The following is a 15,943-nucleotide window of genomic DNA, read 5'->3' as shown; positions in this document are numbered from 1 at the left end:
AGCATAGCAGTAACTGCTCATATGCCAAAAAAAGTAACTCTAATAATAATCAAGCTATCACTGTTGATGATACCTACTTTAAAAAATTCAGGGGTTGGAGGTGTAAATCATTTACTAAATTACTGGCAAAGGGCCGGCCCCACGGCTTAGTGGTTAAGTGCGCGTGCTCCGCTGCTGGCGGCCCGGGTTCGGATCCCGGGCACACACCGACGCACCGCTTCTCCGGCCATGTTGAGGCCGCGTCCCACATACAGCAACTAGAAGGATGTGCGCAACTATGACACACAACTATCTACTGGGGCTTTGGGGGAAAAATAAATAAATAAATAAAATTATAAATTACTGGCAAAGAAAACTACTGATAATGGGTATGTTTTAAAGTGCTTATGTGATTTCAATTCTTTCAAGAAAAAAGGGGTCTCTGCTCAAGGAAATCTTTAAGAAAGAAAGACGAAAGTAATAAACAAGAGATCACTTCTACAAAAAATTTGCTCTAAAAAGAAAAACAGGAGGGGAAAAGTAAACAATTATAGTGAACAATATAGACATTAATTACCTGGTCAATTAACTTTAATTGTCAGTGATCTGACAAAAAGCAAGCAATGAATAGCATTCCTAATGTTCTCCTTATAAATGTATTTATTTTAAAACTTCTCACACTTGTTTTAAGCTATTCCTTGGCATAACGTCTATGACTTTACACATGTTAAGTTTGTATTCCACGTGTACTGAAAAACAAACGTGATATTTACTTATTTATTTTATTTATTATTATTTTTTTAATTTTATTTATTTATTTTTTCCCCCAAAGCACCAGTAGATAGTTGTATGTCATAGTTGCACATCCTTCTAGTTGCTGTATGTGGGACTCGGCCTCAGCATGGCGGGAGAAGTGGCGTGTTGGTGCGCGCCCAGGATCCGAACCTGGGTCGCCAGCAGCAGAGCGTGCGCACTTAACCACTAAGCCACCGGGCCGGCCCAAACGTGATATTTAAAATAAAAATAATACAAAGAAGAACAAAGCTGGAGGTATCATACTCCCTGATTTCAAACTATACTACAAAGCTATAGAAATCAAAATGGTACAGTACGGCACTGGCATGAAAAAAGATACATAGATCCATGGAATCAAACAGACAGCCCAGAAATGAAACCCACACATATATGGTCAACTAATCTATGACAAAGGAGGCAAGAATATACAATGGGGAAAAGACAGTATCTTCAATAAATGGTGTTGGGAAAACTGGATAGCTACATGCTAAAAAATGCAAATAGACCACAATCTTATACCATATACAAAAATAAACTCAAAATAGATTAAAGACTTGAATGTTAGACCTGAAACCATTCAACTCCTAGAAGAAAACACAGGCAGTCAGCTCTTTGACATCAGTCTTAGCAAGATTTTTTTGGACTAGTTTCCTCAGGTAAGAGGAACAGAAGAAAAATAAACAAATGGCATTAGACCAAACTGAAAAGCTTTTGCATAGCGAAGGAAACCATCAACAAAATGAAATGGCAACCTACCGAATGGAAGAAAATATTTGCAAATCATACATCCGATAAGGGGTTAATGTCCAAAATATATAAAGAACTTATACAACTTAATATCCAAAAAAACAAACAACCCAATTAAAAAATGGGCAGAGGCAAGACATGGAAGCAACCCAAGCATCTCTCGACTGATGATTGGATAAAGAAGATGTGGTATATATATACCATGGAATACTACTCAGCCATAAAAAAAAGACAAAATCGTCCCATTTGCAACAACACGGATGGACCTGGAGGGTATTAAGTGAAATAAGCCAGAAAGAGAAAGACAAACACTGCATGATTTCACTCACATGTGGAAGATAAACCATCACATGGACTGATAGAACTGTTGAGTGGTTACCAGGGGCTAGGGGGGGGGGGGTGGGCACAAGGGGTAGAGGGATGCACTTATATGGTGACTGATAAACAATAATGTACAACAAAAATTTCACAAAAAAAAGAAAAAAAAAGGGGCAGAGGACTTGAAAAGACCTCTTATCAAAAAGACAAGAAATAGTAAATGTTGGAGAGGATGTGGAGAAAAGGGAACCCTCATACACTATTGGTGGGAATGTAAACTGGTGCACCTACTGTGCAAAACAGCATGAAGGGTCTTCAAAAAATTAAAAATACAACTACCATATGACCCAGCAGTTTCACTTCTGGGTATTTATCCAAAGAAAACAAAAACACTAATTTGAAGAGATATATGCACCCCTTGTTCACTGCAGCATTATTTACAACAGCCAAGATATGGAAGAAACCTGTGTCCATCAATAGAAGAATGGATAAAGGAGATGTGGTGTGTGTACAACAGTATACTACTCAGCCATAAAACAGAATAAAATCTTGCCATTTGTGACAACGTGGATGGACCTAGAGGGTATTATGCTAAGTGAAATAAGTCAGACAGAGAAAGACAAATACCATATGATTGCACCTACATGTGGAATCTAAAAAACAAAACAAATGAACAAACAAAACAAAACAGAAACAGACTCATTGATACAGGAAACATAGAGGTGGTTACCGGGGGGGAGGGGTTGGAGGGGCGGGTAAAACAGGTGGGGATTAAGAGGTACAAACTTCCAGTTATAAAATAAATAAGTTATGGGGATGTAACGCATAGCATAGAGAATATAGTCAGTAATATTGTAATAAATTTGTATGGTGACAGATGGTAACTAGACATTGTGGTGATATGTGATTTTGTAACGTATATAAACGTGAATCACTATGATGTACACCTGAAATTAATGGTATTGTACATCAATTATACTTCAATTACAAAAAGGAAATAATAATAATACAGCCAGTGGTTTTGATAATGGCTGCATTTTAGAATCACTTGACGGAACTTAAAAAAAAAGTACTGACGCTCAGGCACCACTCGATCAATTAAAACAAAATCACTGAGTGTGGGGCCTGGACATCAGTATTTTTAAAAACATAAGTGATTATAACGAGCAGTTTAGGTTAACAACTGCTAAAAGTGACTGATACTATATGCTGTGCAAATGCAATCAATCACCTTTTTTTGTGAGGAAGATCAGCCCTGTGCTAACATCTGCCAATCCTCCTCTTTTTTTTGCTGAGGAAGACTGGCCCTGGGCTAACATCCGTGCCCATCTTCCTCCACTTTATATGGGACGCCACCACAGCATGGCTTGCCAAGCAGCACGTTGGTGCGCGCCTGGGATCCGAATTAGCGAACCCCGGGCTGCCACAGCGGAGCGCGTGCACCCAACCACTTGTGCCACTGGGCCAGCCCCTCAATTGCTTTTTTATACTTTATAATTTACCCTCAGCAAATTTGTTAGATCAGAATTAGAAACGGTATACATGGCAAACAGTGACCACAGCCAACAATTCTTGCTCATCATCTATATTTATTAAAATGCTCTGACTGTCACTGAATTGTACACTTCAAATGGATGAATTTAAGAGTATGTGAAACATTTCTCAATAAAGCTGTTTTTTAAAAAGTTGTTAGTGATTCTTTTTACTATTAGTTTCATTGAAGTTGAGCAGTAATAAAGAGGTTATCTCACTGCTTACCAAACCATGATTTTCAGCACCATAAAATAACTCTAAGTCACACTCTGCTTATTAGAATTTCAGTTCCTAGGCATTAACCTGGAATTAACTGAATCAGAATATTTAGGAATAGGGCCTAAAAATCTGTATGTTTTTAGTTCCCCAGGTGACTTTCAATTCTTAAAGAACCATATTGCCGGACTCCATCTGGAGCCAAACCTGGTTACACAGGCTCTGGATAAAAGTCTACCAATGTGTTTCACACAGGATAGCTAGCTAGTTCCACCCTATGGAAACAACCTATCCTTTGCCTTCCAAAATTGCTCAAACACTTTGAGGCACAGAAGTGCCAATATGCCCTCATAGTGGCTCCAAGTGTATACATATCCTAGGAGACACATAAGGTAGAACACTTACCTTCTGAGAGTCTTTCCTTCCAGCCTTGGGCTGCTGAAGTGAAGAACTCATTGTTAAGGGCTGAGCCATTTAACTTCATCAGACCATCTGGACCAACCTGGGTCAAAAAACAAGCCAAGAAAAGCTTACAAAGAAAGCCAAACATATCATGTGGAATTTTACTTTTCCTTTCTTTTAGAAAAGAATGCATGTACATTTAATTTTATAGAAACATGACTATGTCATATCATGCTGCTTATTATGGACACTTCTATTTTATAATGTAATATTTTTTTCTAAAAAATTTCTTTTCTGTTTACCTCTCCTTCCTTCTTCCTCTCCTTTAAACTCTATTCCCCTTTAAGTATACTCAAAGAATCATCTGCAAACAAATAAATACAGATGCAAGAGGTTTTTTCCCGAGAGGTTTATTATTTGTTTTATAAAGCAGTGACCAAGTTACATATACTTCTCTGAATCTTACTTTTTTCATGTAATACACTGTGGAAGTCTTTCCTAGTCAACTGGCATAGTTTTAGCTCCCTTATAATAGCTGCATATCATTTCATTGTCTCTTAATTCCTTTAGTAATTTCCTAATCATAAACATATTGTTTATAATGTTTTCCCATAATCAACAGAGCTACAATAAGCATTCTGGTAAAGATGAATAAGATGATGCTTTTGAGCCGGCCCCATGGCTTAGCGGTTAAGTGCATGTGCTCTGCTGCTGGTGGCCCGGGTTCGGATCCCAGGCGCACACCGACGCACCGCTTCTCTGGCCATGCTGAGGCTGCGTCCCACATACAGCAACTAGAAGGATGTGCAGCTATGACATACAACTATCTACTGGGGCTTTGGGGGAAAAATAAAATAAAAAAAAAGATGGTGCTTTTATTTCTATGGGATAGATTCTGAGAGCAAAGAAACATTTGTGTGTGTCTAACTAGATACTGTTAGATTATTTTCCAAAAAGGCTAACACAATTCACATTTCTTCTAGAAATATATGAACATACCCTTTACCCTATGAACAACAGATTAAAGTTAACATGCTATTTTGTTTTTGCCAATCTGATGGGTTTAAAATGGTCAAAATTTCCTTTATCCCAACTACTAGAGTTCTGTGCATCTTTTTGCAAGTTTATTGACTATTTAGATTTGCCATCTTGTGAAATGCCAATTCCTATCATTTGCTCATTTTTTTGAGGCAGCTTATTTTTTTTATTTTTATTTTTTGGTGAGGAAGATTGGCCCTGACCTAACATCCGTGCCAATCTTCCTCCAATCTGTATGTGGGATGCCGCCACAGCACAGCTTGACGAGTGGTGTGTAGGTCTGCACCCGGGATCTGAACTCGCAAATCCTGGGCCAGTGAAGTGGAGCATGCAAACTTAACCACTATGCCACCAGGCTGGTGGCAAGGCTGCTTACTTTTCTTATCAATTTGTGAGAATCCTTTACATATTATTCATAGTAAAACTGTCACATATGTTAAAAATATTTCCCCCAATCTATCTGTCTACTGACTTTATTTTTGATGTCTTGCTGAAAGGTTTTAAGATCCTTCTTTGTATTAGAGATTTTGGATTTCCTGTCTTGGTTTAAAACCATAAAATCTTATTTAAGGACATAAAAACACAAGATCTGATTAAATTCGGATGGAAAAACTTAATAAAATTGCCATTCTCTCCAAAGTTATTATTTACATTCCTATCAAAATCCTTATGACAATTTTACATTAATAAAATGATCTTAAAAGTTTATATGGAAAAAAATACGAAGAAAAATTAATTAATTAATTAAGAGGTGGGAATTGTATTAAAACATACCACACAAAGCTACTGCAATCAAAACTATTACTACTAGCATTAGAGTGAACAAAGACATGAGTGGAAGAGGAGAGAGCACCTATAAACACACATTGCATATAAATGAAGAGAATATATAACAAACATGGCATTTCAAGCTGTGAGAAAAAGACAGTTACATAAACATGTAGTACTGGAACAAGTGGCTATCTATTCAGTAGAAAATAAAGTTGAACCCCAATTTCAGAGCAATACAAAAAAAAATTCTAGATGGATTGAAAACCTACATGTAAGTTTTAGTTCAAAAACAATTTTTTGAAGAAAATTTAGGTAACTATTTGGATATTCTAGAGATTGAGGAACGCTTTCCAACCCACTTTACTTTCTAAACCTATCTGAGCCAACATTATGTTCCCCTGGCTCTAGAGCAGAAATTGGTAAATTTCTTCTGTTAAGGGACAGACCGCAAATATTTTAGGCTTTGCAGGCCATATGGCCTCTGTTGCAACTACTTAACTCTGCCACTATAGCACGAAAGTAGCTATAGACAATATGTAAACTAATGGGAGTAGCTGTATGCCAATAAAACTTTATTTATAAAAACAGGCAGTGGGCTGAAATTGGCCTGTGGGCTATAGTTTGCTGACTGCTGATTCGTATTCTAGTTTGGCAGAGAGGTAAACAGGCTTCCCTATGAGAAAAGGTCATCCAACCTCTGCTTGAATATTCCAGTGATGAGCAAGTTACTCCATCACAAGTCAATCCATTCCACAGTTTAACAGCTCCCACTGTTAAAAAAAAAATGTTGTTTTAACTCCAAATCTGCTTTCTGGAAAATCAAAGTGTACTCCTTTTGTATGATAGACCTTCAAATATATCTGAAGAGAGAGCTGTTTTAATCCACTCCCCTCCCTTATTCTTTTCTCTAGTCTAAAGCTTACTTACTCTCCATTAATCTCTTACTATAAACTAGGGAATATATCTAGTTCTCTTACTGTAAACTAGGAAAAACACCTCTCTGTCATCTTGTTTTCATAATGATGAGAAAAAGGGGGGTGTTGGGCCAGCCTGGGGGTGTAGTGGTTAAATTTAGTGTGCTCCGCTTCAGCAGCCCGGGTTCATGGGTTCAGATCCTGGGTGTGGACCTATAATACTTGTCAAGCCATGCCGTGGCGGCAACCCACATACAAAAAATGGAGGAAGATGGGCACAGATGTTAGCTCGGGGCCACTCTTCCTCAAGCAAAAAGAGGAAGATTGGCAACAGGTGTTAGCTTGGGGCCAATCTTCCTCACAAAAAAAAAAAAAAGAAAAGAAAAGAAAAAAGAAAAAAAAAGAGAAAAGAAAAAGGGGGTGGCTATCAGACTACTTAGAATATAGTAAGTGTTTGGAAATAATAATGAACAATCACAAAAAAATCTCAAAATTGAATAAACCTTAGAAAATCACAATGGTCCTTTCTTCTTTTGCAGAGGAGAAAACAGAAGATCAGAAAGGGGAGTGACTTACCAGTCACTCTTTCCTTGATGAAAGCCTGAGTCTCAGACTTTTACCTTATTCCTGACCAAGCTAAATCTCTCTGGTCCCTGCCTGGACTCTTCCCAAATCCTTGGTATTTCGTCTAGCTACCTTTTTTTAAAAGAATGTAACTTATATTGGGTTTTTAAAGTTCTTTATTACGAAAGCAATAAATGTTTTAGAAAAACTTAACAAAAGAATGAAAATAATTAATATTCTTAATCCCTTCAAAAAAGCCATTCAAAAACCCCTGTTTAATGTCTTAAACAAGATAACTCTTCCTCCTGAACTGTATTCTATGGATGCCTACATACTAACAGGGTAGCTAGACAAATTTTACTCATAATCTTGACATTCTATAAGAGTTTTCTTCCTTTATAAGCCTTATAGGGCCAACCTATTAAGAACACTTATATAAAAATATTCTTACTTCTTGTTTAGTACCTTTGATACCACTTCTTTTTTTGTTTTTTTGTGAGGAAGATTAGCTCTGAGCTAACATCCAATGCCAATCCTCCTCTTTTTGCTGAGGAAGACTGACCCTGGGCTAACATTCATGCCCATCTTCCTCTACTTTACATGGGATACTGCCACAGCGTAGCTTGATAAGTGGTGCATCAGTCCGCGCCCAGGATCAGAACCTGCAAACCCTGGGCCGCCGAAGCAGAGCACACGAACTTAACCGCTAGGCCACCAGGCTGGCCCCTGATACCACTTCTTTATAGGTACACATAAAAAACTATTTTAAAAGGCTTAAGCAGTTCTAAAGGAGATGAGTGAAGGAAGCCTCAGAAGGGTTATAAAATTGCTTTGCTTGAAATAACGCACCTGTCGATCCACCTCTGGAAGTAGTAAAAGCAGTCGCTGTTGGCAATCTCCAGGAAGGACTGAAAAAGTGTGTTTGTTGATCAGCGCTCGTAGATTTGTATTAACCAGAATGGAGTCTGGTGTCTCAACATCAATTTCAGCACATTTAGTCCTTTTCATTTGCCCTACAAAAATATGGAAAAGAATCATTTGGGCCTCCATCACATTCCTATTTCTATCTAAACTAGAGCTTGCTCTGCGGTGCAAAAAAACCAGTTGTAAGTACTTTAAATATCGCACTGTGAAGAAGGTAACACTTAAGGTTCTTGGAAATTTCTCCTAAGACTAACAAAGTAAGTTTTGTTTATTCATAAAGGATAAATGAATATAATTTATCTTCTCTGCAAAAACAGAACAAGGTCTGTAAAAGTGAACTGTTTGCCATATGAAAAGTGCATTTTACGTTTGAGACTTGATTATTTCCCAAACGGAACTAAGAAAATTTATGATAAATGACACACAGGAAAATGACTAAAAAAATAGAAAAATTCAAATGTATAGATAAATCATACTGAGGCCCTTTTTCCTTTCCTATTAGAATTTGTTTCATCAATTTTAATTTGCATTATCTAAAACTGTTATGACTGAATAGCTTAGCAGTTTCAGGAAATCTGTTCACAATCAAAAGGTACAGTCTTTCAAAAGACTGACAGATTTGAATACACAAAGGTTTAAAATGTAAATGGCAAAAAAAAAATTATAAACAAAAGACTAACTTAGAAAAAATATTTGCAAGCCTTGACAAAAGGTTACTCTTCATATTAAAAGTACATTTATAAATCAATATGAAAAAGACAAATATCACCAAGAGAAAAATGAGCAAAGGGAATTAACAGACACTTCATAGTGGACTAACCATAAACAGATGCTGAAGTATTAATATTTATAGAAATGCCAATTAAACCAATGAACATTTTTTGTGTATCAAAATGACAAACATTGCAACATAGTGATGAGACTATGCAGGGAAAAACCACTTACAAACACTGCTGATGGGGCTGAAATCAGTATAATCTCATTAGAAGAAAACTTAACAAGATACAGCAAAATTTTAATGTGCATAGGAACCTAGGACCCAGAAATTCTACATTCAGAAGTACTTGCACAAAGCTACACAATCCTGGATCTGGGTAAACCCTGGCTCCTGGCTAAAGCACCAGAAAAGTAATTTTTCTTTAAGAGGAAAGGATTTCCTTTAAGTTAGGCCCATAGTATTCCTACAAATTAAAATACAGCACCACCTCACAAAGATTACTCTGATAAACCAGAAGGTATGTCACTATGACAGAGTCAGCAGAAACCAGAAATAAAACATTTAGACCTAGAAGTACTGCTATCACTGAAACTGTCACATATACAGAACACTGAATAGCTATGTTTAAAATGATTAAAGAAATAAAGAATGCAATTATAAAGATGAAAATAAAATAATCAGGAATGAAGAGAAAGACCTGAAAAAATAAACAGGACTTCTACAAATGTAGAATAAAAATTGTTGCAATCAGATACTATGGAGGGATTAAACATCAGCTTAGACACTGTTAAAGAGGGAATTATAACCTAGAATATATAGCCAAACAATCTACCCAGAATACAGGAAAGACAGCTAAGATAAAATATTCTGAGAGCTTTGAGAGCATTAGCAGAAACATGAATGACAGATAAGAAGGTCTAATATATGCTTGATTGGAGACCCAGAAGGGGAAAATTCAGAGAATGGAAAAAAAGGCAATATTAAAAGAATTCACAGTAGAACATTTACCAGAACTGATGAAAACCACAAACCTAAAGATCTAGAAGCATTAACATATTCAAGCAAGATAAAAAGAAACGCATGCTTAGACCCAGCTTGGTAAAATTGCTCATCAAAGACTAAGAAAATAACTTGAAAGCATCCGTAAGGAAGCAAAAGACTTCATAAAAAGGAACAACAGAATAACAGCAAGCTTCTTAACAACAAAGGAATCCAGAACAAAGTGGATATTAACTATAAAATGTTGAGAGAAAATAACCATCAACCTATAATGGTACATATACTAAACTCTCCTTCAAGAATGAATACAAAACAAAGATGTTTATAGAGATATACAAAAATTGAGAGCATTTACTACCAAGAGACCTGCTTTAAATAAAGTTCTTAAAAAACTGTACTACAGGAAGGAAAACCATTGCAGAAGGATGGGCTGGAATACAATGGAGAAAGATAAACATGTAGATTCATCTATAGCAACATTGTATAAAACAATAGTATACTAGTGCCTGATCTATGAGATTAAACACAAAGAACAGAAATGTCAGATAATAATATTATTTAAGTCCAGTTAGAAAAGATCAGTGCTAAATTGTTATAAAGTACTTCCATTGTTTTGGAAGAAAATCAAAATGGTTACTTTTTTGCTAAGAGAGTAGATCTTAAAGTTCTCCTCACAAGGAAAAAAATGTGTAACTATGTGAGGTGATGGAGGTTAACTGAACTTACTGTGGTATTCATTTAGCAATATATCAAATCATCATGTTGTATACCTAAAACGAATACAGTGTTATATGTAAACTCTCTCTCAATAAAATTGGGGGGAAAAAAGATGGTTACTTTTAAGAATTAAACATGAATAGTATCATTTAAAGAATTACCACTAAAAGAATAGAAATAGAATGTACAGCACTCCCGTCTTACCACGGGGGGTTCAAAACCTCCAGTGGATGCCTGAAACCCGGACAGTACCGAACCCTATATATACTATATTTTTTCCTATACATACACTTCTATCATAAAGTTTAATTTATAAATTAGGCATAATATTAGATTAACAACAGTAATTAACAATAAAACAATTATAACAATATACTGTAATAAAAGTTATGTGAATGTTGTTGCTCTTAAAATATCTTATTGCACTGTACTTATCCTTCTTCTTTTGATGATGTGAGATGATACAATGCCTATGTGATGAGATAAAGTGAAATGAACAACATAGGCATTGTGACATAGCATTATTTTTGAATTGCAGTTGACCGCAGCATAATGGAAACCATGGAAAGCGAAACCATGAGTAATGGGGGACTACTGTATACCCAACTCAGTAGAGAGAAAAAGCACAAGGAGATTAAAATAGAAAACATACAAAAAAGCTCAGTCAAGCCCCCATCATCATTTTAATTAAAAAAAAAATTAAGAAAGATTAAAGAAAAATAGACACAGGACAAAGACCAACAAAAAAATAATACTGTAGAAACAAGTCCAAATATATTAACAATCACACTAAATGTAAATGGATAAAACTCACCAAATAAAAGACACTGTCATATTGGATTAAAAATTTAAATAATTCAGCTAGCAATATGCTGTGTAAAGAGATATACTTAAAGCACAAGGACAGAGAAATGAACAAATAAAGATATGCCAAACAAAAACTAACCATAGGAAAGCTAGTACACCTCCATTAACATCCAAAAGACACTTTAAGTAAAAAACGTATTCAGTGATTGATAAGGTAAATAATGATAAACGGTTCAATCACCAGAAAGATTTCAAACACGAAAATGTCTAAAATAAGACAGCTTCAAAATATGTTGACACATGTTTGAAATAAGAACTGATAGAACAACAGGGAGAACTAGACAAAGCCACCATTAGGATAGGAGATTTTAACACATCTCTCTCAATTACTAATAAATCAAGCATACCAACAGCAGAATAAAAAAGAAGGGAAAAAAAGGTGTCACTGTTTTTCAGATTAACAAGTTTGATCCAATAAACACAGAATTCTGTGTTTACCAACTAGAGTACACTTATAAAATTCATTATCATTATTCTAAAAAAGCAGGTCTCTGTAAATTTCAAATAATATTAGTAGTAATAATAACAATGATCAATAACAGCAGCAGTAATCACTTATATGGGGCTTCCGAAGCACCAGGCACTACTCTAAACACTGACATGTATTAACATTCATTTTTCACACAACCCTATGAAGTAGGAAATTATTATTACTCCATTTCACAGATGAAGAAAGTGAGGCCCACAAACAATAAGTAACTTGCCCAAAATTATACTATTTACAGTGCGGTAATTTGAACCCAGACATTGTGGCTTCAGAGTCTGTTGTTTATCACTCACTATACTACTATATAGGCACAGGTATCATACGCAGCATGATCTCTGATCACAGGGTATTCAAATCAAAACAACACTAAGATAGCACCTCATGCCTGTTAGAATGGCTATAATCACCAAGACAAAAAACAACAAATGTTGGATAGGATGTGGAGAAACAGGAACCCTCATACACAGCTGGTGGGAATGCAAACCGGTGCAGCCTCTATGGAAAACGGTATGGAGATTCCTCAAAGAATTAAAAATAGAAACACCCTATGATCCAGCTATCCCACTACTGGGAATCTACCCAACGAAGCTGAAATCAACAATCCAAAGAGGCTTATGCACCCCTATGTTCATTGCAGCATTATTCACTATAGACAAGAAATGGAAGCAACCTAAGTGTCCCTCCACTGACGACTGGATCAAGAAGGTGTGGTATACATATACAATGGAATAGTACTCAGCCATAAAAAAAGACAAAATCGTCCCATTTGCAACAACATGGATGGGCCTGGAGGGTATTATGTTAAGTGAAGTAAGCCAGAAAGAGAAAGACAAACACTGTATGATCTCACTCATATGTGGAATATAAACCAACACATGGACAGAGAAAACTGTATTGTGGTTACCAGGGGCAATGGGGGTAAGGGGTGGGCACAAGGGGTGAAGGGAGACATATATATGGTGATGGACAAACAAAAATGTACAATCAAAAATTTCACAGTTATAAACTATTAAAATATCAACTAAAAAAAAAGTCACCATTAAAAAAATAAACATCAAAAAAAAAAAAGAAAAAAAAAAACCTCTTGTAGACAAAATAGTCCATTTTCTGATAGCCTCTTATTTCCTTAGACTAAGCCGATTCCGTCCCATTCCTCTTCCCCTTCTAAGTTATTATTGTCACAACTTAATCTTGTTTTGTCAGTTTGTGGTTAAAATGATGAGACTATATTTATTTTTGATGTTTTCATTCCCTTTATCTTTAAAGTTATAATTATGTGTTTGCTAAGCTGTTCTGATAGAGCTGCAATTTTCTGATTTTGTCTACCTATTTCTCTCCCTGCTCAAGGCTTTGTAACCCTCTTCTTTTTTTCAAGTATGAAGGCCTCAAGTATTTCTTGTGTGTGTTGGGGGGAGGTGGTCTCGCGGCACTGAACTCCTTTAGCTTTTGTTTATCTGGGAAAGTTTTTATTTCTCCAACATATCTGAAGGATATTTTCGCTGGATAGAGTATGATTGGCTGAAAGTTTTTGTCTTTCAGAATTTTGAATATATCATTCCACTCTCTCCTGGCCTATAAGGTTTCTGCTGAGAAGTCCACTGAAAGCCTGATGGGGTTCCTTAAGTTATTTTCTTCTGTCTTGCTGCCCTTAATATTTTTTCTTTGTCATGGACTTCTCCCAACTTTACTACTATATGCCTTGGAGAAGGTCTTTTTATATTGATGTATTTAGGAGTTCTATTGGCTTCTTCCACTTGTATTTCCAGCTCCTTCCCCAGGTTTGGGAAGTTCTCAGCTATTATTTCCTTGAACAAGCTTCCTGTTCCATTCTCCTTCCCTTCTCCCTCTGAAATACCTATAATCCTTATGCTGCATTTCCTGAGTTGGATATTTCGTGGAGAATTTCTTCATTTCTTTTTAGTCTTAGTTCTCTCTCCTCCTCCATCTGGAGCATTTCTATATTTCTGTCTTCCAAGCTGCTAATTCTGTCCTCCATAACATCAGCTCTGTTGTTCACGGATTCCAGATTTTTCCTTATCTCATCTGTTGTGTTTTTCATCCCCAATATTTCTGATTGGTTTTTCTTTATAGTTTTAATCTTGCTTATGAAGGAGTTCCTGATTTCACTGAACTATCTACCTGTATTTTCTTGTAACTTGTTGAGTTTTTTTTATGATAGCTATTTTGAATTCTCTGTCATTTAGATTATAAATTTCTGTGCCTTCAGGATTGATTTCTGGGTGCTTGTCATTCTCCTTCTGGTCTGGAGTTTTAATATATTTTTTCATACTGTTTGACGCTGTAGATTTGTGCCTCATAGTGACAGTATCTGGTCGCAGCTTCCACCTGCCACCATGCGTGGGCATCAAGAGCTGTGTATTCTGAGCCTGCCATGACCCCAGCTCACTTGCTCTTAGCTGCTGGTTTTCTATCCTTTGAGCAGGCACTCTGGTCGACCGGCTGAGCTGGAGTGCTGGGCAGGGGTAGGGGTGCTTTCTTTTGCCTGCATGATCCCATGGGCGTTCTCCCTCTGCCCTTGCTATCTGCTCTCCTGGGGTGAGGGCCTGATGAAGACCCGCAGTAGCTCAGTCACCTTTGTGTAGGGCTTTCACCTGGGCTTTGAGGGAACTTGGAGAGCAAGAGTGTTCCTGCAGAGGGCCACCCCTCCCCCCACTCCTCTGAGAGCCGCGCATGGTCCTGAGCCCAGGGTCACTGCTGCTCAGGAGGCAGAACAGATCTCCTTACCTCCTTCCACTTCCTCTGGGGAGTCCAGGACCGACACCTTCAGATGTGTGGCTGTGTGGGTCTCTCAGATGTCTTTGTGTTGTGTGAATGTCCTCTGTTGGTATATGACTGTCTTTTCCATTGTATCTTACTGGGGACAGTCTAAGGGGAGAGTTCACTCCGCCACGATGCTGACGTCACTCCCACCATCTTTTCTTTTTGCCTGGGGAAGATCAGCCCTGTACTAACATCTGTGTCAATCTTTCTCTATTCTGTATGAGGGTCACCACCACAGCATGGCTTGACGAGTGGTATAGGTCCAGGCCCAAGATCTAAACCCGCCTACCTGGGCCGCCGAAGTGGAGCGTGTCAGATTTAACCACTATACCATGAGGCTGGCCCCTATTTTCTGACTTTTAAAAATAGTATTCTATTCTTTCATGGATGCGATATCATCTTTTATTTCTTTCTGTGGCTATTACACTTTTTGACGTTATTTGTTTTAAATCTTCTCCTTCCTGCATTGTCTGTTTCTTCTGAGCCTATACTTTAGATTCTGCCTCTCATGATGGAAGTTCTCCTCAAAGGTGATCCTTAGTAATCATAAGGAAAAGAGAGGCACTAAAAAGGCTGACTGGAAATTCTGGGTGCATGGGTGAATCTTATAGACAGGTGAGCTACACAGAAGTATGATCAAGATGACCTCTGTTTAGTTGGGAATCTATAAATTTTCCTGCAGATTTTTTTTCTGAGGCTATTCAATGTCTTTGAATATTCAGCCAGCCCTGGTAGTCTAGTGGTTAAGATTCAGTGCTCTCACCACTGTGGCCTGGGTTCATTTCCTGGTCCTGTCTGTCAGCTGTCATACTGTGGTGGCTGCATGTTCCTATGATGCTGCAAGCTATGCCACCAGTATTTCAAATACCAGTAGGGTCACTCATGGTGGACAGGATTCAGCAGAGCTTCTAGACTAAGACGGACTAGAAGGACCTGGCCACCTACTTCTTGAAAAAATTGGGCATGAAAACCCTATGAATAGCAACAGAGCGTTGTCTGATGTAGCACTGGAAGGCAAGAGGATAGCGCAAAAAGACCAGACAGGGTCTGCTCTGCTCTCCACAGGGTCACTAGGAGTCACAATTGACTCGATGGCACTAACACTCAATTTCTTTAGGTACCAATCAACCAATTTCCTGCTGGATCATAGGTGAGGAAGAAGGAAGTAGTGGT

The 15,943-nt window shown here is 37.3% G+C and overlaps 1 protein-coding gene across 2 annotated transcripts in view; it reads right to left on the bottom strand.

Annotated features, from left to right (window-relative positions):
• The window catches only part of ASXL2 (ASXL transcriptional regulator 2), a 149,954-nt gene that overhangs the window by 18,292 nt on the left and 115,719 nt on the right, over positions 1-15,943 (bottom strand). For both annotated transcript variants that reach the window (XM_014781886.2, XM_087437042.1), the window contains 2 exons: positions 8,127-8,290; positions 3,994-4,090 (listed from right to left, as the gene is read on the bottom strand). In XM_014781886.2, the coding sequence (XP_014637372.1) occupies positions 3,994-4,090; positions 8,127-8,290 (261 nt within the window). The remainder of the gene's footprint in view (positions 1-3,993; positions 4,091-8,126; positions 8,291-15,943) is intronic.

The sequence above is a fragment of the Ceratotherium simum genome, chromosome 11 (assembly GCF_057802395.1).
Source record: "Ceratotherium simum simum isolate JZ-2026a chromosome 11, ASM5780239v1, whole genome shotgun sequence".
In the NCBI taxonomy this organism is placed as follows: domain Eukaryota; kingdom Metazoa; phylum Chordata; class Mammalia; order Perissodactyla; family Rhinocerotidae; genus Ceratotherium; species Ceratotherium simum.
This window is presented reverse-complemented; position numbering and strand designations above follow the sequence as displayed.